The 25,864-nt window shown below is 34.6% G+C and overlaps 3 protein-coding genes across 3 annotated transcripts in view; 2 read left to right on the top strand and 1 right to left on the bottom strand.

The window, feature by feature from the left end:
* Positions 1 to 1,786: 1,786 nt before the first annotated feature.
* On the bottom strand, positions 1,787 to 7,534 carry LOC106319486 (vesicle-fusing ATPase). The gene is made up of 21 exons (XM_013757831.1): positions 7,244 to 7,534; positions 6,813 to 6,908; positions 6,630 to 6,711; positions 6,467 to 6,517; positions 5,930 to 6,100; positions 5,587 to 5,741; positions 5,397 to 5,505; positions 5,045 to 5,144; positions 4,908 to 4,963; positions 4,659 to 4,724; positions 4,505 to 4,587; positions 4,199 to 4,332; positions 3,868 to 4,078; positions 3,315 to 3,446; positions 3,164 to 3,224; positions 3,020 to 3,079; positions 2,879 to 2,937; positions 2,681 to 2,768; positions 2,453 to 2,575; positions 2,208 to 2,273; positions 1,787 to 2,092 (listed from the first exon to the last, which is right to left on the bottom strand). Exons 1-21 carry the CDS (start codon positions 7,417 to 7,419, stop codon positions 1,949 to 1,951), a joined length of 2,223 nt encoding a protein of 740 aa, XP_013613285.1. The 5' UTR covers positions 7,420 to 7,534; the 3' UTR covers positions 1,787 to 1,948.
* Positions 7,535 to 14,460: 6,926 nt separating this feature from the next.
* On the top strand, positions 14,461 to 21,805 carry LOC106318212 (mediator of RNA polymerase II transcription subunit 16). The gene is made up of 16 exons (XM_013756091.1): positions 14,461 to 14,864; positions 14,939 to 15,007; positions 15,086 to 15,174; positions 15,263 to 15,375; positions 15,559 to 15,660; positions 16,125 to 16,221; positions 16,448 to 17,044; positions 17,165 to 17,783; positions 17,861 to 17,940; positions 18,254 to 18,336; positions 18,775 to 19,011; positions 19,409 to 19,580; positions 19,865 to 20,409; positions 20,583 to 20,759; positions 20,862 to 21,209; positions 21,305 to 21,805. The coding sequence occupies exons 1-16, from the start codon at positions 14,611 to 14,613 to the stop codon at positions 21,449 to 21,451; spliced, it is 3,729 nt and encodes a 1,242-aa protein (XP_013611545.1). The 5' UTR covers positions 14,461 to 14,610; the 3' UTR covers positions 21,452 to 21,805.
* Positions 21,806 to 24,895: 3,090 nt separating this feature from the next.
* The window catches only part of LOC106317439 (sphingolipid delta(4)-desaturase DES1-like), an 8,094-nt gene continuing 7,125 nt past the window's right edge, over positions 24,896 to 25,864 (top strand). Inside the window, exon 1 of the mRNA XM_013755258.1 lies at positions 24,896 to 25,066. Coding sequence (XP_013610712.1) covers positions 24,896 to 25,066 — 171 coding nt within the window. The remainder of the gene's footprint in view (positions 25,067 to 25,864) is intronic.

Raw genomic sequence — 25,864 nt, 5'->3', positions numbered from 1 at the left:
TGGACTGATCAGACGAACAAGGCATGTGCAACATGTCGTCTGGATTGTATTGGCCGGATTAAGAATCTACTGTGGGTCTGGACATAGCTGTTGAGCTTGTTGGACAAAGCTGGTCGGATTCAGACAAGGCAGTTTGACTTGTCTCTCTAGACTAGTTAGTCGGCCAACGGATTGATTAATATACATTCTGGCGGGAACAGATACAAAGCTAAACATGAACTGATTAGCCAAGGAAAATGGTGGGAACGGTTACTGGCGGTTACCGGAACGGTAACTAAACAGTTCCAGAACAGTTACATGAACGTTTACTGAGCGGTTACCGGATACTAACTGACAAGGACAATTGAGTCTTGGAACTGCTACGGCAGTTATAAAGCAGTTGGCTCGCTGGGATATTTATATCTGACGGGGAACAGTTATGGAACTGCCGGGAGTTATGTTATAACAGTCTGGGAGCAATTATGGAACGGGAAAAAGGTGATTTCCGAACGGATGGAGAGCGGATAATAACTGGCTTGGACGGTTAAGGCCAAAAAGTAACCGCCAACTCCTTTTAATCTGATTTCCGCGGAAATGGAAGGACATTTTTTCTCTACACGGTTCTGGACAGACAAGAGGAGGGAGAGAGCCGAGAGAGAGGAAAAATTGATCGGAAAGAGAGAGAGAAGGCCCGAGGGCCGATCGGAGTCTCAGATATGGCCGCGGGTCTGTCTGTTTAATGTGACTCCGTCTGATCCGAACGTTGATCAGATCGTACTGATGATACCGGAGAGAGACAGAGAAAAATATCGGGAGAGGGTGATTCTGATCGAGAGAGACAGAGATCGCAGAGAAGAGACCGGTCGGATTCTAATCCGTCTTTCCGCGTACTGAGCGATGATAGGGAAGCCATGTTCTGATTGATAGCATGCGTCTTGATGGTTCGCGATTTTATTGGATGCGGTGGCTCATGCTATCAGACCGTTCTGATGAACTGAAGGAAGGATCGAATACTGTGCATTGAACGATCCTAGCCGTGGAGAGATGTGGTACTGAGGTGATCGATTTGATTGGATCGTTGGAGGCGATCGGGACCAGCAACATACTGAAGGAGGATCGACTGGAAATAGGATCGAGTTTGCTGATGCGTGTGGCACAAGAGGGCGTGTTACTGATACTGGAATGACTGAGGAGCAGGATGGCCGTGGGGAGAACTGACTGGATCGAGGGCTGTGGAGCCGACTGTGTACTGACTGATTCGGGTGTGATCAAGGACTGGTTCTGGGGCGCTAAGCATAGCTAGTGTATTGTCTGTTCTGGATGGCTAGTTGGAGACCAAGCCGTCTCGCTTTGTTACTTGGGTTACGTGGGGATGGTTGGCTGAGTGACTAAGAAACAAGGGGATTCGGTTGAGTGTCTCATCAAGCTACTGGTTAGATAAGGAAGGACGGGAAAGCATGTAGACAGCAAGGAAGGAGTGTATGGATGGAGTGTATGGATGGATTGTCACACAACGAAGCACCGAGGCATTAAGGTACATATTTATCATGCTGCGAAAATTAGTAGACTGCTAAGTTGCTGGATTAGACTTAGCGAATCCTGTGTGCTGAACTAAAACTCGTAGAGGAAAATTGGGATAAAATCATAAATTAGAGAAAAATCAGGTATCGATCATGTTTGGTCGAGGGAAGCGAACTGGAGTCGTACTGGCTGTAAGAAAAACCGGATGGGGGCCTTTCACTATGTCATATTCTATTTAAGGTTTGAATGATAAAAAGACAACGCATTTGAAACAAAAACAAAAAAATAAAATAAAAAGCAATATTGTTTCATTCACCAAACGAAGAATGTAACAGCATAAGAAAGCCCTCTTAGTTCCATCCATTCCTCCACCGAATAAAATAAAATCCAAAGAGTTTATACCAACCAATTGTTCAAAAGCGAAGAAAACGACTAGCGTGAGAAATTTTTAGAATCGGACAACATCTTGGAGACAATCGAAGAAATGAGTGATCTTGATTTTTTCTCTCCCGGCATAGATAGCTTCTGCCGATCCACCGTCTTCTCCTTGCGCTGCCATCTCTATTAGCATGTACAACTTCTTGATTGGCATCTGCACATAATGTTTGAAAAAAGATTTTAGAATTTATATCATAAACATAAAGTTTGTTATTCTGTTTTTCTGTCAGTTTCATTTATCTGCTAGAAACTATGTTAGAGACACATACATCATCGAGAGCCTCAGCTGCTGCATCGATATCATCCTCTGAGAAGACATTAAGCTGCTTCAGCACCTGGCCAACACAAAAAAACGAAGAATTAAACCCATTCAAGAATCGATAATTGATGGACTATGGAGAGAGAGAGACTCAAACTACTATCGTGGTTAAGGAACTACAATTCTACATACGAGTCCATGCATAGTCCACGAGGTACATGAGGCAAACAATTAGTTACTAAAGACCATTTTTACCTTCTTTGCGTCCTCTGTTCTCAATGTTGGAACAGAGTAAGTGATGGAGAAGGCCTCACAGATACCAACAGAGTCTAAGAAGGTTAGTTGACTTGTTGTCCCAAACACGAGAAGTTTCTTCCCCTGTCAAGACAACATTTTACCAAATCAGAGATGTTCAGTTTTAACTTGTAATGATCGAACATAAAACAACATGGATGATAATTAACAATATGGTGAATGAAGCACCTTAGGAGGAAGTCGTTTGAGAAGGACCATCAACGTCTGAGAGATAATGTTTGAGAAACGAGGACCGATTGCTACGTATTCCAACAATCTGCAATTTTCAGAAATTCAGTACTGAGCCGGAGAAAGAAACCGCCAAAGTATGCTATAAGATTATCGAGCAGAATCTTGAAAGGAAACAGATATCATGTAATAACAAACCTTTCGATATCATCAAGGATAATGATGCTCATAGGTGATTTATATGCATCCTCAAAGACCTGTCTCATTCACACCAATATAGTTTGTCAGCAGTTGACAGAACATAAGAACAACATATACAGTTCTCTCCCAAACACAGACCTTGACAATGTGAGCACATTTTGTGCTCTCCTGAAGACCAATCATAGTTTCAGCAGAGACCTACAAAATAGCGAATCAATATCACACTCAGAGAAAACAATAGTAAGGTCTGAAGATAATTTACAAAGAAAGATAGACACTTACGATCTTAACATATGGGAAGTCACTATCGATACCAACAGTTGCAGCTAAAGCAGTTTTCCCACTGCCCAGAAAAAAATGTTTAAAAATCAGCCAAAGGCTTGAAAAACAGCAAGCCATAAAGAACGTGTGCTATATAAACTACGGAAGATACCTTCCACTCGGCCCCTCTAGAAGACAAGTGACAAGAGGACTTCTAGTACTAACTTTAACTTGCTCGACTAGAAGCATAGCTCTTTTGTAAATGTGATTATGTCGATCACCAGAATCCACCATCCCATTGAGTCTGCATAAATGTCAGAATTGTTAAAGTTGAGGCACTGGTAAATCAAAATCCAGAGGTAATGCATACAGTACATGCGTGCCAAGCGGGAGATGGAAATACAATTAGACTGGACAGAAATAAAACAACAAAAAATAAACAGGGACAAGTTTAGATCGAATCAAAAGTACCATTGCATCTAATTACAATTTCAAAAACTAGACCCTCTTTACAGTTTCAGAAATCAATGAAAATTGCCTAATGGAATAAGAAAGGCAGTCCCTAGGTAACAAAAATTTAGAACTGCATTTTTAGAGCAAGACGCACATGACAGAAGAGAGTTAAGTTTGGCTTTGAAACTAGCATATCTTATGTTCAAAGGGGCATTCTATCAAGAAGTATCCAAAATCGTCCAGACCACCAAACATTTATGACAGAAAATTACCTGCAGCGCTCCAGGTCATCTGTGGAGGCTCCAAAGGCAGGCTGAACTTCATGGATTGCATGGAGAAAATCCTCCATAGTGATCTTGATATTCTCTTCTTCCACTGGCTTTGTAAGATCATCCATGCTTAACTGTCTGTTTAACGCATATGATGTAGCACTTTTAACAACACCTTCAAGCTCCGCCCCGCTGTAATTTTTTGTTCGAGCAGCTGCGAGAAAATATTGGCATATCATGTCAGTGACACACTTATGCAAGTATCTAGTAAAAGATAAAGACATGAATACCAAACATTCCATGATTTGAAGAATCATCATCTAAGAAGCCATACCAAGCTCTTGGAGATTGATATCATGACCAAGGAAAGAATTTTCCTTCATCTTGTTTGTGTGAATCTGAAGAATTTGGAAACGTCCAGCTTCATCAGGAAGGCTTATCTCAACTTGAACCTCCAATCTTCCCGGCCTATAGTCAAAATAATAAAAATAAGAGGCGCATGAGCGAATACACTCTGGATAGTATCTTCTCAAGTGAACATTAACGAAAATTAAGGTATAAAGCCTACTTCAAAACATTGCGGTTATGTAACTGGAGGATAAAAGAATCGGTAACTATCTATTACACAAGATCGATATACCTTAAAAGAGCTTCATCAAGCAAATCCTTTCTGTTTGTCATTCCAATAAGCAAAACATTGTTCAACGCCTCCACACCATCTATCTGGAAAAGAAGTGTTAGCCACATCCGTGAAAATACCGAATTAAAAGATATTAGCAAGATCTTTGACTGACCTTTGTCAAAAGCTGGTTCACAATACTATCATGGACACCTGTGCCATCTCTGGTCGAGCCTCTTGACTGAAAATTACAAAGCATACAATTGTAATTATTTTTGTTTAAAACTCATATAACCAGCACATCATGACAATCAATATCCAAACTCTATTAACCGGAATCAATGGGGCTGGTCGTCATACTTAAAAGTATATTTACAACTTCAAGCTAGCAAAATTTATCTACTGTATCGTCAAAGTCGCATACCTTACAAATAGCATCGATTTCATCAAATATAATGACGTGTAACTCACTCGCATCACCTGAGAAATAAAATAAGAGTGCCTCATTAGCACATGCGTACAAAAGGAAAACACAGATCAGGGAAAACAATTTTTTCTTACCAAGGGTCCTCTGGTCTTGCTCAGCATCAGCAAATAAGTCTCTTACATTCTTTTCTGTCTCACCAACAAACTTGCTCAGCACCTCAGGACCATTAACGATCTATTATTCCATCAAAATAAAACCAGAAGCATTAAAAATGTTGGTTTCTGGAACACTAGCAGTGAATCAACTAAGAAACTAAGTTAATCAAACATTAAAAGAAAGTAAAACAGGTGTAGCAAACAATAAGCTAGAGATTTAAGCTACTAATGTATGAAGAAAACTAAGAGAACTAAACAGTCAGTAACAGGTTCACGCGAAAGGGAGTCCACCTATCAGTAACAAAGTTCATCATACAGTGATCAGAAATACCTTTGGATCCTTTCCATTCAGCATCTTTCCAATTTGCCGTGCCATAAGGGTTTTGCCTGTACCAGGAGGTCCAAAAAGAAGCATTCCCTTAACGTGCTTTATCCCCAATCTGCACGATCAAGAAAAACTAACATAAAAGGAAAATCCACAACGAAAGTCTAACATTTGCTTAAAGAATAAAGCACAGAACCTGCTCGTGACATGAGGTGGAAATACACGAGAGGCAAAAGCTCTTCTAAATATATCAGCAAACTCTGCACCCAGACCACCTATGCCCAGCGACTCAAGGTTAAATTCCTTATGCTTGAATATATTGCTGCTAGCAGCTTCTCGTTGGTTAACAATCTGCATAAGAAAGGACAAGTCAAAATGATACACGATAGTAACCTATATCTGTTTCCATAAAATAATATACATCAGATGTGATATTAAGTTTGCTATTTCAAATGTAAAACTGAATCATCAATTGATAGGAATTGTTAGAGTAACTGATTCAACAACACATAGCACTACATAGTTTATCGAAATCAAACCTTTATGCCACTTGCGTTTGATGCTTCAAACACAATATATGTATCTGGAGAAAGCATCCCTCTTTCGATGCCATTAGATTGATTTTGACCCTCTACATCCGCTCGATTGACCGTAAGAATGTAATTAGTTCCATGATACTCAAACGTCGCTTTCTGGCCTACAGTCAAGACCTGCAGCAGTGTTGCATAGTTAAAATAAATCAGGGCTAATGTGATTTTGTGAAAAAAACTAAAGGCCAAATAACCATATAAAGGATACCACATAATCTATAAAGAGATGGGAAATAACCCAGAATATTAAAGGATTTGCAGAATAGTCCCGGGATGCATGCACTAAAAACCATTGTTTCAGCAGAAAAACATCCATCTACATAATGCTCCAATTGGAAATGTATACCAGCTAATTTGTTTTTTATAGACCCTTGATATTTAGGAGTCATCGTTTCTGTCAGTTTCATATTAGATGCATGCTTCAAAATCACAATAGAAAAGAAACATGAAACAAGAACAGACACTGCAGAAGAAGAATCTCTCTACCTGGTTGGTGTATTTCCTCTTAAGTTGGGTTGAAAGGAGAGCAGCATCAACCTGTAAAGTAATATTTTCAGAGAATTAAAGTTCAATCACAAACTGTAAGGAGATGCATGATTCAAAACCTGCAAAGATCCCAAGAAACACATAATAGATATCAACAACAAACCTGCTCGCTTTTAGTCCCTTTCTTAACAAATTCTAACTCAAGCGTCAGCATAGCCAGCTCAAAATTTTCTGGAGGAACAAATCTGCAAGAACAAGACAGTCTTTTTATAGAAGCCAGAAAGTCCTAACGCCAGAAGATTTTGGTAAAAGAAAAAAAAAAAAGAAAAGGCTATATGAAAATTACCTGCTAACAGATACCATGTCACCAGTGGAAACTCTAGCATGCCTCCGTTGAATAGCATTGAGAGCAAGGTTTCCATCACGGATGCTTCCATGCCCAGTAATCAACAGTTAAGTTCACAAAATTTAAAAAAAAAAAAAAGTAAACGCCATCACGAAGAGAACAAGTTCAACATTTGTTAGGAGATCTCCGGATAGGAAATCTAATTTATACACAGATGCTAACTTATTCGAGGCGATCTTTTAATCCACGAGATCTACTAACAACATTTTGATCATCCAAGAAACACCTAGATGGCTGATATTCGAATTCCCGAAACCTAGAAAGCTATGCTTACAAAATTGGGTCAATTTCACATAAACAATCAAACTCATGAGATCGCATTTGGCATCAGCAATGTTGACAATATAAAGAGAGAATGTTAAAAAGGATATCATAGAGAGAGAATGAAGGTGTCGGCGACGTTGGCGAGGAAGAGATCGGAGCCGGGAACGGAGAACTGACGGAGATCGGAAGAGGAGCAGTAAGCGAGGTTAGTGAAGGCTAGATCTGCCGAGGGAGTACTGGTCACCGTCATCGTCATGACCTGGGATCCGGAACGACCTGCCATGGCTGTTTCGATCGCAGTCTTTGTGATTTTCGTATCCTTCGCGAGGAAGAAATTGAACGAGAAGAAGAAGAAGAAGAAGGAACCAAATGACGAGGAGTATAATATTTTCTTCTCGAAACATATGTCCTAGTTTTATGTCATTCGTGTCGTGTGTTTTACTAAATTTCTCATTCTACTCTTTTTAATTACTTTACTACATCTTCAACCGCACAACCGCGCAGATTTTTGTTTTTATTTATTTTTGTATAAATATTTTGTATATTTACTGTATATTTTATTGTATATTTTTTTCATTGTATAGATTGTTTCAAACTTTCACATGTATTTATATCTTCTTCTATATATATATTTTTGGATTATTATTTCATTATTAAAATCGTAATTATATATATAAAGATAAGTAAAATATTGTTTTATTGTCATATTCAAAGATATTGTAACATTTCACAAATTTAGAAAGTTTTTTAAAAATTAAACTTTCGCTTCATAGATTTATATTATCGAGTAAATAATTAAACATTAGTTTTTGTTTAATTTTTAGAATAAACTATATAGTTTAAAATTTGTTTTCATTGGTTTAAGATAGTAAAGATTAATCATTGTTAGATAATACTCCCTCCGTTCCCGAAAGTAAGATGTTTTAGATTTTTCACTTGTTCAACAAATCCACAAAGATAGATTTTCTATATGTTTAAAGTATTTTTTTGTACTTTTAAGAAACATTAAATGATATTATTTGAATTGATTAAATTTCATTGGTGAAAAGTTATTGTAAAGTGTATAATAAAGTAAACGAACAATTAAATTATAAATCATTGATTGAATTCTTAATAAGCGTGAACACTTTAGAAAATCTTACTTTCGGAAACAGACGGAGTATGACTTTTTTATTTAAAAAAAAAATATTTATAATTTTAAAAATTAACATCGACAAATATTTAAATATTTAGCATATAGAGATATAGTATTACAACATTAAATTATATATATTTAATTTATACTATCTATAACTCCAATGGATCATCTATTGTTTAAATCCAATTATTGATAGCCCAATAAAAATTTCTGGTATACCCAAAATTTAAATGATAAGATTAGATATTAAATGAAACATAACTTTCTATGAATAGGTCCATTAGGTCTATTTTTAAAAAAATCACACATGAATCAAGGTTGTGACTTCTGTTTTAATATATAAGATAAAAATGATTAAAAGAGGTTTCATTAAGAGTTAAAAAGCCTTTTTGTCTTTACTTATAAAATATATAAATATAAATAATAATTTAAAGAAATAATAAAAAACATTTTTATTACTTTCAAATATATGTTTTTCAAGTTGAATCATTTTTCAAAATGTGTTTTTTAATTATTTTGAAATACAATTTTTTTGAAACTATTTTAGGAATTATTATTGTATATCTAAAATATTTTCTAAAATCATAAACTCGACCCCTAAGTATATATTTGTTTACTTAAGAGTATACTAGATTTTGATTTCAAATTTTAGACTTGATTTTTAAAATATTTAAAATATTTATTGACTTGATTTTTTCATGAAAATTACGATTTCAATTTTTAGACATTTTAAACATTTTAAAAATATAATTAAATACCATTTAAGTTTTTGAACTACAACATAAATCCAGTAATTTTAAATCAATACAAACAATGCCGATTCTGAGTGGAAGGCATATAAACATGTGCTTCCGGTCTTGTTTACAATATTTAAAATTTTGACCGTTCATTTCATAAAAATCAAATGTCAATCAGTTGGCTAATGCCTTTAACTGTTACCATTTTAGAATTTTATTACAATTTTTGTTCATTTTAAGATACAATTTTTTTTGTTCTCTGGCCCAATATGTTTCAGAGCCAAGCCTACGAATTGAAAATTTCTATCCGAACACCAGCATAGACAAATATAAATGATCACACACTGAAAATTTGCATATATAGTGATACTTATAGACATATTACGTCAAAAATGTTACGTCAAAAACATTTTTAAAAATGTTTAAAAAAGTTGATTTTAAAAAAGATAATAAATTAAGATGTTGATTTTAAAAAGATAATAAAAATGTCTAATAAGAATGTTCATGAGATTCATTCTTATTAAACATTGACGTAAAAAAATTTGTATTATATATTTATAGTTTGACTGTACAAAAAGTACTTATATTATTGTTAAAATTGCAGAAGCAACTCCTAAGAAGATTGTGCAGGCAATGGGTGTAGAAAAGTCTCACACTATCTCATGTGAAAAGCCATCTCCAGGTCATTCATTATATACACACAAAATATGTCTATAAGTATCACTATATATGCAAATTTTCAGTGTGTGATCATTTATATTTGTCTATGCTGGTGTTTACAGAATCAAACGAATCTGTTGATCTCAATAGATGTATAGGAACAAGATGCGGAGAGTACACGGTAAATAAATATCACACGCACTTATGTTTGTTTTATGATGTCCATGATTTGTTTCATTTCGTTCGGATAGAAAATTTTCAATTCGTAGGCTTTGGCTCTGAAACATATTGGGCCAGAGAACAAAAAAAAATTGTATCTTAAAATGAACAAAAATTGTAATAAAGTTCTAAAATGGTAACAGTTAAGGCATTAGCCAACTGATTGACATTTGATTTTTATGAAATGAACGGTCAAAATTTTAAATATTGTAAACAAGACCGGAAGCACATGTTTATATGCCTTCCACTCAGAATCGGCATTGTTTGTATTGATTTAAAATTACTGGATTTATGTTGTAATTCAAAAACTTAAAAGGTATTTAATTATATTATAAATATTTTTAAAATGTCTAAAATGTCAAAAAATTGAAATCATAATTTTCATGAAAAAAATCAAGTCAATAAATATTTTAAAATATAATTAAAAAGACAAAAATACATGTTAGTTTTTTATAGGCTTAGCATTTTACTCTCACAAAATCCAAATCAGAACAGATAAAAAATTACAGATTCAGTTTGGCCAAGTTTAGGTGAAAGTACATATTATGTAAAAGAATTGACCTACGGGTCTTGTTTTGGGTCTATGTCCTATTCGACATCCCATCAGATATTTGAAATACCCAAAATTTCTTGTATATATTAGTTATATTTGAGTATAATAGTATATTTTTGGTATTACGAATATTTTTTATGTTTCGGGTTAGAGTTTGCGGTTACCGTTTATAGTTTAGAGTAAAATTTCATATTTTCATAAATATGATTCAGATATTCGGGTAAATATTTTTGTAGTTTTGTTCAGTATTCAGATCAGATTTTGGATAAAATTTTGGGTATTTGAATATTGTTAGGTATTTTGACTATTTTGAGTTTTCGGATCCATTTTGGGTATTTTGGGTCTTTTGAATCCTAAATATATGAAAATACCAAAACATATACTCGAATACCCGAACTAAAGCTTGAATGTAGTTTTTTTTATTTTAAAAGCCATAGTTCGATAAAAAAAATAATATAGTTTGGACAACTCTCTCAAATAGCTATTTTAAAGTTTTTGTCACAAAAATATCACTCAATAAGGAAATGACCAAAATAGCTCATTTTTATTTTGAAAATTTTAATATTTATTTTTTATTTAAAAAAAAAATAAAACTATATCCTCAAAACCTACCTCTTAACTCTAAACTCTAGTCTAGATTGATTATCCCTAGGGTATAGATGTATTTTTACTCTTTAATAAAAAAAATTTTAGTCATTTTTCTCATTTATGGCTATTTTATGACAAAAACTTAGAAACGACTATCCTATGAAATTTCTCATATTTGATATATTGGGATACATGTTTAGAAATGATGATATTTTAGTATATTAGATTTGTAAATATGATATATTGATCCGAGGGAAACACTTAAATTAGCTAATTAGAATCATCACTTTGAACTGAGACACATGTTATAAATAACTAGAGGCTGGTACATGAAGTACAAACCAGACCCATTCTAACGACTCCAGGAAGATGGTGCTTAACAGACGGTTCCTGGAAAGATAAAGACCTATTTTCAGGGCAAGACTGGTTTAGCACGTTACCAGGTTTTGATGGTTTGTTAGAGGCAAGGAATGTAAGGGCATGTCTCTCACCTCTTCATGGAGACATTAATTTGGGTAATGGAATGCATGAAGAATTTAAGACAGTTTCAGGCTACGTTTGCAACAGATTATTCTCAATTGGTGAAGATGGTTTCAGAACCAAAAGAATGGCCAGCATTTGAAAGCTACCTGGAAGACATTAAGCTTTTGAGAAAAATCTTACTCAACTCAGAAATCGTTCATGTACCTAGGACGAAGAACCTAAGGGTTGATAGCTTGGCATGCAGTGCTCGGAAACAAATGTCTTTCGTCGTACACATGGATGGAAAGTTACCGATTTGGTTTATAGAGTTAACATGAGTCTGTGAATGTTTGTTGTCCAAAAAAAAGATTTGTACATATGTATAATTTTTTTTGTCCACTTAGTATACGTACCATAAGATGATTTATAAACTTGATCCACTGAAGTTAATCAAGTAATAATTAAGAACAAAGTTAGTCGAGTACTAATTAAAAATTGTTAGGATTAATTAAAAGCATTGAATGTTATATAGTTAGAGAAATATAAGGTATGACCAAAAAATAATTAATTAATAAAATGCTGCAACAACCTTTCATAAGTAAATTTTTGGGAATATATTTTTTTTAATAGTATAGATGTGTTTCTTACCTATTTAATGAAATATTTTGGTTATTTTGACTCATGTATATTATATTTTTTTTAAAAAATTAGTGATATCCTAAAAAGTTTCTCAAGATTTTTTTTTAATTTATACTAAGTCTTTTTGTCTTATGCATGGATTATATATTATAATTTGTTCTCAAAATGTTATATGAATTTTTATGGTTGTCATGATACGGTGTTTGCCATGTGGATCATCATCATCCCCAATGTATTAATCTTGGAGGATTACAACATGTTTTCGTAGCCAATTATCATCACTAGGATGATTCTTAGAATCTTAAGAAGAATAAATTGGTCCATATAAATATATATTATACTTTTTATTAAACTAATTATCAAATTGATTTTGTAGTTAGTGTACAAAGGAATAATCTCAATTATTTTCTTAAATTAAAGCTATGAAATTACCTAATATGATTAACATATATATGATAATTAATGATTATGAATAATATATATTTGATAATTATTTTTGTATCATCTCTCTTTCTGTTTAATTTTATATTATTAAAAAATTAAACAATCACATTAAGCATATAAATTTAGCAAATAATAAAAAATTTAGATTTTTTCTTATATGTTATATTTTGAATTTCTAAAAACGACTATAATTTATTAAAAAAGTAAAAGTCCCACACTAAAATTTTTGTAATCAATGATTTAACTTTTTTTTGTTCAAGCAAGATACAAATGATCATAATTCGTATGAATATAAAGTCTCATTAATAGATATTCATATTATATATATATATATATATATATATATATTAATATCATTGAAATTAAATTTTATACTATATAAAAATATAAATATGCTAATTTTCAAATTTGCATTGAAAAATTATTGAAATCATAATATTTTAATTTGGAATTTATATTGATAAATCTCACATTAAAACTTTTGTGATTAATGGTTTACATTTTTATTACAACAAATATACAAATGTTAATAATATCATATGAGTAGAAAGTGTCAATAATAAAAATTATATTAAAATATATTATATATATGTCAATATCACTAAAATTTAATTATATACCGTATAAAGTACATAGAATGATTTTTTGATTTATTTACCAAAAACACGATTGTAAATAAACAAAACGCATTGGTTTTGATTAATGTTTTAATATTGGAAGCACTATATATATATATATATATTATTTCATTCAGATTAAATATTTTAGTCTTGATTTTTATTCCTAAAAAGTTTTTATGAAATATCATCACAAGATTGCAATCACCTCCTTTTGATTTTATTCGAAGAATGAGAGATTTGATCGTTCGTCTAATATTTGTTTCTCCCTAATATCATATCTAGCTATTATAATTGTAAGAATGAGATATTTGATCGTTCGTCTAATATTATGTTGTTTCATGCGTAATTAATTTGTTTAATAACTAAATGCAAATACAATAAAATAAATATATAATAAGAAACAATAAATACGTATAAATGTTTTAAACAATTGATTAATCTACAACATATAAACTATAAAATTATTGATTAACTACAATTGATTAAATATTGTATCTGAAATAGTTATATAATCATTTAAACTTTTTAAAAATGTATACTACTAATGATCTAAAATAAATATCTACGTATATAAAACTGAAAACAAACATCTGCGTGGTTGCACAGATCGAGATCTAGTATTGTATTTAAATATAAAACAATAAATACTAGATCTCGATCCGCGCAACCACGCGGATTTTTGTTTTCATTTATTTTTATATAAATATTTTGTTTTCAATTCTAAATTGGTATATATTATAATATATGTGTCTATCAATTTTTAAAACATAATAAGTTTACGGTATATTTTTTTCATTGAAGAAATTGTTTTAAACTTTCACATGTATTTGTATCTTCTTCTATATATATATTTTCGGATTATTATTTCATTATTAAATCGTAACTAAATATAAAGATTAATAAAATATTATTTTATTTTGATATTCAAAGATATTGTAACATTTCACAAATTTAGAAAGTTTTTAAAAAATTAAACTTTTCCATTCATAGATTTATATTATCGAGTAAATAATTAAACATTTAGTTTTTGTTTAATTTTTAAATTAAACTATATAGTCTAAAATTTGTTTTCATTGGTTTAAGGTAGTAAAAATTAATTATTGTTAGATAATATGATTTTTGTTATTTAAAATTTTTTTTTATATAAATAGGGTTAAATTGCAAAACAAAAAATTTTCACCACATCGTTTTCATTACACCCACCGTGTTTTTTTATTGGTTGGTCATCCCGGCGACAACCGTGGCACAAACAAACCCTAAAAAAAAAATTGGATAGTGAAATTGAATTTTGGGATTTGGAATTTTCTACGCACTAACTCTCTTTCTCTCTCTACACGCACAGTGCTTTCTGTCGCCTTCAATCGCGACTTTTTGTGCTTATAAAGATTAGGGTTTTATTGCTCTCTCGCTTGACATGAATCAGCCCCAAGTTTCTTTGGGTAACAGCACTGGAGGAGACGCGGAGGAAGAAGAAGAAGAAGTGAATCAACATCAGGAGGAGGCTGAATCTAGGGATCAAATCGTCGTCGAGGAGAAATCAGCTGAGGGAGACGATCAGATGGAGGTTGATCCCGTGAGTCCCGCAACTGTGTTCTGCGTTACTCTTAAACAGCCCAACTCCAATTTGCTCCATAAGATGAGCGTCCCTGAACTCTGCCGTAACTTCAGGTCTCCACCTCACTTACTACTCTCCCTTCCACAAAGTTTTCAAATTCATCTTTTCTTCTTTTGTTTTATGTCAGTGCCGTCGCGTGGTGTGGCAAGTTGAATGCTATTGCTTGCGCTTCTGAGACCTGCGCCAGGATTCCAAGGTTTGATTTTTTCCTTTTTCCTTTTCAATCTTAGAGATGAAAGTTCTTACCTTTCACCCTTGTCATCTCTTGTTGCAGCTCCAAGGCAATTCCACCCTTTTGGATCCCAATTCATATCTTAATACCCGAGCGACCTACTGAGTGTGCCGTGTTCAATGTTGTGGCAGGTATTTTCATATTACTTTTCTTTTCTTTTCAATTGAAACTAGTCTTGTGTTGTTAAAATGACTATGATACTTATTTTTCTTTTTGTAGACTCTCCTCGTGACTCTGTCCAATTTATTGAATGGTCTCCCACTTCTTGTCCTCGTGCATTACTCATTGCCAACTTTCATGGACGGATTACTATCTGGACGCAGCCTACTCAGGTTAGTGCTCTTATGGATGTGCTCTATTAGTAATCAAACAAACAGAAAAGAGAGTTGCCGTTTTCCAATTGGTCCACCTGTATAAATCTTATGTGTCTTGTTCTTCTAAATGTTGATCTCCCACTTGTGTCAATATGTTTGGCAAAACCTCATGTAATCTTTTAATCTGGTTTGGTCTTGCAGGGTGCGGCTAACCTAGTGCACGATGCTACCTCCTGGCAGTGTGAGCATGAATGGCGTCAGGACATTGCTGTTGTTACAAAGTGGTTGACGGGGGCTTCTCCTGTACGTACTTTATATTTTTACTTCTCTGACACTATCATTTAATTACTTTTTTTCTTTTTACCTTCATGAGTTTGTTAACTGATTACCGGATGGGTTGCATGTGAGAGTGGGGAATGGAATTGCTAAATTTTGTGTATAATTGAACCTGAAATATCTCTACGTTTTGGAAGAAATGAGACAGAGAGACCAAAGTTTCCTTGAAGTCCAGCTTAACTGATATATATTAGCTTTCGTTGCAAAATTACTATACTCCTAAAATATCTTCCATTTGCATTTCTCTGATACGTTTCTGTAATGATTGGCATGAACACGTAAGGAATGAATAACAGCTAGATGATACTGCCTTTGCAAAGTATATGTTGTGAAAGACTAATTTAATATTGTTTCTGGCCCATCAGTTTGCTGCTCTAGTTTATCCTGGAAAATTTATTCTGATTGTGTTTTTTTTTCTTTTCGAGAATCAGTATAGGTGGTTATCCTCCAACTCCAAGACAAGTTCTGGAACAAATGCAAAGTCAACTTTCGAGGAGAAATTTCTCTCACAGAGCTCCGAAAGCTCAGGTTTTCTTCTTCTCATCTCTTGTATCTTACTTTATATTGATATATTTTGAATTATGAACGTAACTGCGAGTTTTTTTTAACATACCTTATATATATATATATGTATTGATTTTCATACCTATATATGTGACAAGATCAGTGCAACATGTTACGCTTTCCATGGTTGGCATTTGTGCATTTTCTTTCACTTCCAGTGACGGATCTGATTCTTGACCATTTGTTGCAGCTCGGTGGCCCAACTTTCTCTGTGTATGCTCTGTTTTCTCATCGGGGTCCGTTCAGCTTCATTGGTCCCAGTGGCCTTCTAACCAAGGAGGCACTGCACCAAAGTGGTTTAGTACAAAGAAAGGTCTTTTAGGTGCAGGGCCTAGTGGGATTATGGCTGCTGATGCTATCATAACGGACAGTGGTGCCATGCATGTAGCAGGGGTTCCGATTGTAAATCCCTCAACAATTGTAGTATGGGAGGTGACCCCTGGCCCGGGAAATGTACTCCAGGCGACTCCAAAAATCTCTACAGGCAGTCATGTGCCACCATCCCTTAGTTCTTCCGCTTGGACAGGCTTTGCTCCTTTAGCTGCATACTTGTTCAACTGGCAAGAATACTTGATATCCGAGATAAATAAAGGGAAGAAGCCTACGGATCAAGAATCCAGCGATGCAATATCACTTAGCTGCTCGCCAGTTTCCAATTTTTCTGCTTACGTAAGTCCCGAAGCTGCAGCTCAGTCTGCGGCAACCACTACATGGGGATCTGGAGTTACTGCTGTTGCTTTTGATCCAACTCGTGGTGGTTCAGTAATAGCTGTTGTTATAGTTGAGGGTATTGTTCACGTTCTTCTCTGAGCCTCATACTGATTTCATGATAATCAACATTTTCTATACATTGAGTTGTTTTCTTTAAAACAAAATGCTAATCCCATGCATCTGCATACGTTTGCAGGACAGTACATGTCGCCATATGATCCAGATGAAGGTCCTTCAATCACAGGTTGGAAAGTACAGCGCTGGGAATCAAGTGTTCAACCTGTTGTACTGCATCAGATATTTGGAAGCCCAACTTCGAATTTTGGTGGACAGGTCCCCACACAAACTGTCTGGGTATCGAGAGTGGATTTGAGCATACCACCTACAAACGATTTCAAGAATCATCAAACAGCTGTTGCAGGGCCTAGTGTGGATGCACAAAAGGAGCCTGATTCTGGTGATGACAAGGCTAACAAGGTTGTTTTTGACCCTTTTGATTTGCCAAGTGATATTCGTACACTTGCACGGATTGTCTATTCTGCTCATGGTGGTGAAATTGCGGTTGCTTTTCTTCGCGGCGGAGTTCATATCTTTTCGGGTCCAACTTTTTCACCCGTTGAAAACTATCAAATAAATGTCGGTTCAGCTATTGCTGCACCCGCATTTTCTCCAACGAGCTGCTGCTCGGCTTCTGTATGGCATGATGCTGCGAAGGACTGTGCTATGTTGAATATCATTCGTGTTCTTCCGCCTGCCCTTCCACCTAACCAATCAAAGGTTGATCAATCAATGTGGGAGCGGGCGATTGCTGAGAGGTACGTCATCCCTGGTATTTATTCGCTAGCCTGTTTGGTTGTAAAGAAACTTATATGGTTGCACTTTGTTTGAACAGATTCTGGTGGAGTCTTTTGGTTGGAGTTGATTGGTGGGATGCAGTTGGCTGTACACAGAGTGCTGCAGAGGATGGCATTGGTATAATTTGTGGTGCTTATAAGTTTTCTTGATTTCAATGCTGTTTAATCTTTTCACTCAGAAATTAGTTGTTCTTTAGCTCCAGAACAACCATTTTTTAGTTTGCTTAGAAATGATCTCACTTTTAATAAGCTCCATGGCATTCAAAGAACCTATTTTCTACTTGTTTATTTTGTAGAGAGTATTGTACTCTATGATTTTATGATAAGCTTTCAATAACATAGAGCATAATGATTCAGATGTTACTGTCTTGATTGGATGATACACGGTTGAAAGCATCGGATGACACATTTCCTTTTCTTGATGATTACAGTTTCGCTGACCAGCGTGATTGCTGTCATGGATGCTGATTTTCATTCCCTTCCTTCAACACAACACAGGCAACAATATGGTCCTGTATGTTTTTCTAAACTCATTAATCTTTTCACCTTTTCAGAATATTTGAGTTGTTTGCTTGGCCGTACCGTATCGTTAGCCTTCATAAAACTTGGTTTACCTTGTGCTTTTTCTGTTTCTTAATGATTAATTTTAGCTGTATAAAGCTACTCTATTATACGAGCCTGTAGACTCTATTTGTGTTGGTTCTTCTATTCGACTATGCGATCGTAGTTTTAAACATTAACGTTACCCCAAAAAACGGAAAAAACACCTCCCGTAGTTATCTGAATTTGAATGGGTTGAGTAATATGGATATTGGATCTGACTCTTAAGACGATGAATAGAATCTTGGCAGGGATTTTGTCCTCTTGTGATGCTTTGTTTTTTTTTCTTAAACTTTGTTTTCAAGTTTGGTTTCTACTCTTTGGTAAAATCTTGTAATTTTATGGTTTTCAGAATCTAGACAGGATCAAATGTCGGTTACTTGAAGGAACCAATGCTCAGGAGGTTCGTGCCATGGTCTTAGATATGCAAGCAAGATTGTTGTTGGACATGCTTGGAAAAGGAATTGAATCAGCTCTTGTGAACCCTTCAGCGTTGGTTATTGAGCCATGGCGAACAGATGGTGAGACCATATTAGGCACCGATCCTGAGGCAATGGCTGTCGATCCTGCTCTTGTTTCCAGTATTCAGGTATATCTACCTCCAATTCCGAGGATGGCGTTACATGTTTTTCTTTTTATGAGATGGAAATGTAAGTATGAATATTTTGAAGGGATCATGCAGTGTTTTCATTTAAAGTCTTCACTGTGTTAGTTTTGATGAGGTATCTTCCTTCTTACAATCAGCCAAGACACGTTGTGTTTAAAACTTTGAATTAGATTTGGTTATTTTGCATATATAATTTTAGTTAGCTAATTGCGCTAGTGATTGTTTCCACGAAGTCAACATATCATTTTTCTGTTCATGATCATATATTACTGAATATGAAATAAGACCATATCACTATCTTGATATGCAAAACTTATTTTCCTGTTGCTACTTTTCTGTTTTTTTTTCTGATTCTTTTTCTTTTTCATATCTTGTACAGGCTTATGTGGATGCTGTTCTTGACCTGGCTTCTCATTTTATCACACGTTTAAGACGCTATGCGAGTTTTTGTCGGACACTTGCAAGCCATGCTGCTTCCACTGGAACTGGCAGTAATCGCAACATGGTTGCCAGTCCCACACAAAATGCATCGTCTCCTGCAACAATCCAGGGTCAGTATGCTGTTTATTTTGTCATTTCTTATTTTCTCTAGGCGTGAAGAATGGATAATGGAGCATAGCGGTAGAAATATCATTGTCTTGTGGGTAGGTTAGAATTCATGAAAATGAGATGAGCTTCTGAAGTCTAGATTTTCTTCTGGTCTGTAAACTTTAGTGTATAATCCATGTATCTCCCCTTCTTAGGTTAGTGGGTGGTACATTTGGTTATCTGTGTTGTTGGACTTGGCATGTAACTTGTAGCACATTGAGGGATATCTCAACTCTTTTATCTGCAGCTGTTCCTGACAAGTCAGTGAATCACGGACCAGGGCAACCTACTGCTACTACTAGTACTACAAACTCCAGCGGAAGCACACAAATGCAAGCTTGGATGCAAGGTGCCATAGCGAAATTTAGTAGCTCAAATGATGGAGTGTCAAACTCTACTGCAAGCCCAGTCAGTGGTTCAGCTACCTTCATGCCAATAAGCATCAATACAGGAACATTTCCTGGAACACCAGCTGTTCGGCTCATTGGGGACTGTCATTTCCTTCACCGGTTATGCCAGCTGTTGCTATTCTGTTACTTCCAGAGGTTACAGGCTTCACGAAATCACCAGAGAAATGCTGATGCCAGTTCACAAAAGCTTCAAACGGGGGCTACCAGCAAGTCGGAAGAGGTCAACTCTGCTAAACCAAACCCTGCCTTGAACAGGATGGAGGAAGCCCAGGGATTCCGGACTTCTCAGTTGGGTGCTGGAGTGAAAGGGATTGATGATAATTCTGCCCGTACAACAAAGATGGGATCTGGGAATGCTGGTCAAGGCTATACTTTTGAGGAGGTAGGCACTTGTATTCCTTGTCTTCACTTTTATACAATTATACCTGGGCTTAAGCTGATCATCATGGGTGAGAATAATGAAAACCCTAGGTTGGTTGATCGAGAAAAAAAATATGCCCTGTTGATAAGTTCAATATTCTAGAAAGATCTTTTAGTTACGCTTTGATCTTTCAGGTGAGAGTTCTTTTCCATATACTAATGGATCTCTGCAAGAGAACAGCTGCGCTTCCGCATCCCTTGCCTGGCTCTCAGGTAGGTAGTGGGAACATCCAAGTTCGACTTCACTATATTGATGGAAACTACACTGTGTTGCCTGAGGTGGTAGAAGCAGCTCTTGGACCACATATGCAGGTAGTGCTGTTTGGTGAACTACTTTATGAAATTGTATCCTTTTAGCTTTCTTTCATCCCTGATTCTCATTATAATTTTTTTATAATAAAACTGAATAAACAGAACATGCCTCGTCCAAGAGGAGCTGATGCTGCTGGCCTTCTACTTCGGGAGTTGGAGCTTCATCCCCCATCCGAAGAATGGCATAGAAGAAATTTATTCGGTGGTCCCGGAACAGATCCTGAGGATGCGGTCCCGTCAGATGATACTTTTTTCACGCAGGGTCATTCCCTAGATGTGTACGACAGAGTCCAAAGTCTTTGGCCAAGAAAACGCAGAATGTCTGAAAGAGATGCGGCTTTTGGTTTAAATACTTCTGTGGGTTTGGGTGCTTATCTTGGGATCATGGGTTCTCGTAGGGATGTTGTCACCGCCACGTGGAAAACTGGTCTTGAAGGAGTTTGGTACAAGGTTAACTCTTGATACATTTCCTTCCCTGCACATTTCTTTAATAATTGCAATACGAAAGTCTGCCGTTTGTAACTTGACTGTTTTCTTTATTACAGTGCATAAGATGCTTAAGGCAGACATCTGCATTTGCTTCACCAGGTGCTTCTAAGCAGCCAAATCCGAATGAACGTGAGGCGTGGTGGACCAGCCGTTGGGTTTATTGCTGCCCCATGTGTGGTGGAACGTGGGTCCGTGTTGTATAGAAGATCTACTATGCCTGGTTTGTCAAATTACCAGTTAATTTGAAGATAGTGCAAAAACCAAACCAATGGGATTAAAGAGGTATAAGGTTAGCTTGTACACCCAAAAGCTATTCACCATACTTGCGATAATTTAAGTTTTGTTACTTGACAAAATTGCGTGGGATAAGAAGCGAAAGGGTATCTGCAAGGGTCTTTTTATGTAGTGACTTGTTAGACTTGGTAGAAGCCCGTATGGTTTATAGCTTTGCTTCTTGTGGACTGTTTAAACTCTCCAGACTATGGTGATGGTGTAATATATAGAGTCCATGATGTAGTAGAATCCATGATTAAACTTATGTATTCGTTGACTTTTGATTCGTCATGAAACCAGTAGATGAAGAAAGACTAAATGTTTTATATTTTTTCTATGTTTTTTATTATTATTGTCAAAGCTTTTTAGACTAGACCCGCGTTTAGACGTGCTAGTCTCCGCTTATAAAAAACATAACTAGATATTGACCCGCCCTCAGAGGGCGAGTATACTTTTTGTTTTTTTAATTTTTTGCCTAATATAATTTATGTCTGTGTTTGTATAATTATATTTTTGTATGATATGAATTTAATAGAATAGATATAATTTTCTCTACTTTAAATAAATAATTTATCAAGTTTCATAATTATGTATTTGTGTCGTACACATTTGGGAAATTATTTTTAATCTTTATTCACCAAATTTGCAATTTGTAATATTTTTTTGTACTTTCATATATGATAACATTTTTAATTTCCCACATTTTATTTCTAAACTTAAGTAGGTGTTTTAACAGAATAGTTATAACAGATGACCCTAAAAATTGTTTGATAATAATATAGATTAGTAATATCTAATTAAGATCAATTAGGCAAAATAATTTTAAAACAATAGGAATTTTAAAAAGCCATACAAATACACAATGCAAAACAATGTATCAAATTTGAGGCTCAATACCCATATAAATAAATAAATCCCGACCACAAACTTATTATAGAGAAAAAAATCTTTTTAAAAAGATCAGCTCTTTTGATCAAAAAAAAAAAGATCAGCTCGAAAATAGAGTTTCTCTCTCCCTCTTTCTATTACAACCGACCGGATCTTGTCTCAGCTCAAACTTAATCGATCTGTAAAAAAGATTGCTCAGATCAGCCCAGATACATGTAATATCACTCGTTTTGTTGTTAGATTAAATATATTTTGTTGCATGTAATCTTATTTTGAGGTGGAATCTGAGAATTTTATTTTGAATGAAATTTCAGATGTGACGGATCCTCTGTTTCTTCCGATAAGAGATCTGAGTGAAGCTGATCTTAATCGAGCTAATATATGTGTCTGAAGTGTACTGGAGGGAAGGAAAGGTTAACAAAACCAAAGCGTTGATCTTGTCTTCATTGAAAAAGAAGATGTATGAAAAGAAACACGTTTTTGTGTCTATAGCATCACCAAACAATTTAACTCCTACATCTGAAAAGCCTCTACTCTACTATGGCCTGTAAGAAATATTTTAAAGCTTTGATTTTGTATATTAAACAGTCGACATAAGTAAGGTTAAATATTATTAGCTATCGTAAATATAGTGGTAAAGTCCAGAAAATATATTAGTAGTAAATTTAAATGGTGCTAAAGTCCAGAAATATATTTTAAATGGTCCCGATCAAATAGAAAACAGCTTGTAAAAGCGGAAGTTGCATATAAATAGAAGTTTTCTACTATTAAAGAGTGGTGGTTATTTTCGAAAAAGAAAATGATGTGGTGGTTAGTTATGAAAATTAAAAACGGTGGTTAGTTATGAAAATTAAGAAGGCATAGTAGTTATCACATTAAAAAGGTATGTATCGTTAAAAATAGTTGTTGGATCCAATTTTTATCAATGGGTCAAACAGGTGTTTTAATAGAATAGATACTACAATAATATAATGACATAAATAATGCTAATGTTTTTTATTTATTTTATTATATATCTTGTAGCATTTAGATCGTCTAAATAATAATTTAATCTTCTTTTTTTTCTTCTTTTTTGTCAACCAATAATAATTTTGTCTTCTAACAAGGTGTATGATCACGATCGATAGCTACTAATTGCTTTGATTTTTGGTCAACTACTAATTTATAATATACATCTGTTACATATTCCGCTTAAATGGATCAAAAAGCATCTAAAGTTATTAGAATAAATTTACGACGTGTGAAGACATGCGTTGATGAATGTCCAAAATTAGACAGATATTTACCTAGGGTTTTGACTTCCTGATTAATTCACAGATCATCACAAAGATCTCTGTAAATATTTTCTTTTGTAAATTGGTATTTCAATTTTGTTTGTTCTTTAAAGATGTTTTAAGTGTCTTTTTTTGTAACATATATTCTATTTTGTAGAATTATCAAACAAGATCTTGCAAACATATTCGCTTTTCTGGCAGTTCTCGATATTCACAATATTTGCTCAATTTACTCCAAACGAAGTAGAATACAGTTTGTCTGATCGGCAACTAGGATAGTTGTACTTGTACGGTGATGAACTATAATTTAATAAGTTGAGAAACTTTGATGTTGAACTTGACTGTAATTTATCTCTCCATGGTTAGACTTAGAATTTTGCACACGAAGTTATAGATTATCAAACGACTAGTGTTCCACCCGTACTGCGTACGGGAAAAAATGATTAGTTTATTATATTAATCAGTGTGTTTTGTAGCAAATGTATTGCGAGGTTCATGCTAATACTCAACGTATTGCAATATCTGTAGACAACAAATATATATGTACTTAAGTTCTGTTAGGATAATTGTCACCTTCTCTTATTTCTTAGAGGGACAAAGTGATTAATAGTTTTTTTCTAAATCTTATTTAACATTTTAATTCGTTTTACTTGGTTGCAAGGTTTGTGTTAGCTTTTGTTATGTTATGTATAAACTATTGAGTCCTAAGTCCAGAACTATTTCAAGCTTTTAAATCCCAGGCTGGCCTTGAACATGCTAATTTTTCAAAACATTTTTCCTTTGTAGGATAGTAGAGGAAGAGATCACGCCAAAAACTCATGCATGTTTTACAAAACAAAAAAACAATTGATAAAAAGTGATAGATTGATCCAAAAAAAAGTGAATAGTTTAATGTTATAAGTTTGAACTGTAAAATGCCAGCCCAATTCTATTATACTACAACAAATAAAAACAAAATAAGATGTATATTAATATAAATCATTAAGAAAATCACCTATCACAGTTAAAACAACTGCATATTACTGGCTTAATTGTCTCCCTCATACACCTTCATGTGCACGTTCTCTTCGTTCCTCTCGTTGCACCATCTTCCAAAATTGCACCTCCATTTTTTTTTCCAAAACCACATCTCTCTCTCTCTCTCTCTCTCTCTCTCTCCTCGTCTCACAAGAATAATAAGCCGAGGGGAGAGACAAAAGAATAAAAACAAGAATGGGGAAAGGAGGACGTGAGAGTATATCAAAGGAAGAAGAAGGAGTCATGGCTACAGATTTCTTCTGGTCTTACACTGATGAGCCTCACGCTTCAAGAAGACGTCAGATTCTCTCCCGCTATCCTCAGATTAAAGAACTCTTTGGTCCTGATCCATGGGCTTTTCTCAAGGTCTTTCATTTTCTATCATTGTTAGATCTGTTAATTTTTTCCTGATCCTCTTTTTGATAATTTGTTTGAAGATGTACATCACATGAACGAATTAGTCAATATGAGATCTCAAACTGATTTGAGTTGGCGTTTAATGAAATCTGATTTGTTTTGATCCCACAACATTGGAGTTTGTGACTCATTTGTGATCTTCCATGCTCCCTTTACGATCAAGTAGGATTTTCTTTGGTCTCTAATACGGTTTCACATTCGGTTTACCGTTACGGTTTGTTTGTAAGTCGGGTTTGATTTGGGTTTACATTGGAAAAGTAAAAATAAACAAAGTTAACTAATATGAGGATCGACCAGATTTAAAAATTAAAATAACTATGGGTACAAGGTCACATGACTATCTATATTATTAAAAGAGAAGTACCCATTTGAAAACACTACAAGAAAACACAAATTTAACGACGGCCAAAATCGTCGTTATTTCCTCGGAAAAGAAGGCTTACGAGGAAATGGCGATGAAAGACGTTTCGTCGTTATATGATTGTCGTAAGAGAAGATTCGTCGCCATTTCCTCGTTAATTAGCGAGGTTATATTTTCCTCGTAAAGAAGAATTAAGTTTTCGTCGTAAAGACCACGTGGGGTTTCCACGTAACGCGGTCGTTGTGCTTCCTCGTAAGAAACTCGTAAATGATTCGTCGTAAAAGACCCGCAAAAACCTCTAAATAAATTCGTCGTAATAAAAACGTAAGAAACACGAAAATAATTCGTCGTAATAGAATCGTAACTAAATCCACGTAAAATCCTCG

Source organism: Brassica oleracea, chromosome C9 (assembly GCF_000695525.1).
Source record: "Brassica oleracea var. oleracea cultivar TO1000 chromosome C9, BOL, whole genome shotgun sequence".
Classification (NCBI taxonomy): Eukaryota; Viridiplantae; Streptophyta; class Magnoliopsida; order Brassicales; family Brassicaceae; genus Brassica; species Brassica oleracea.
This window is presented reverse-complemented; position numbering and strand designations above follow the sequence as displayed.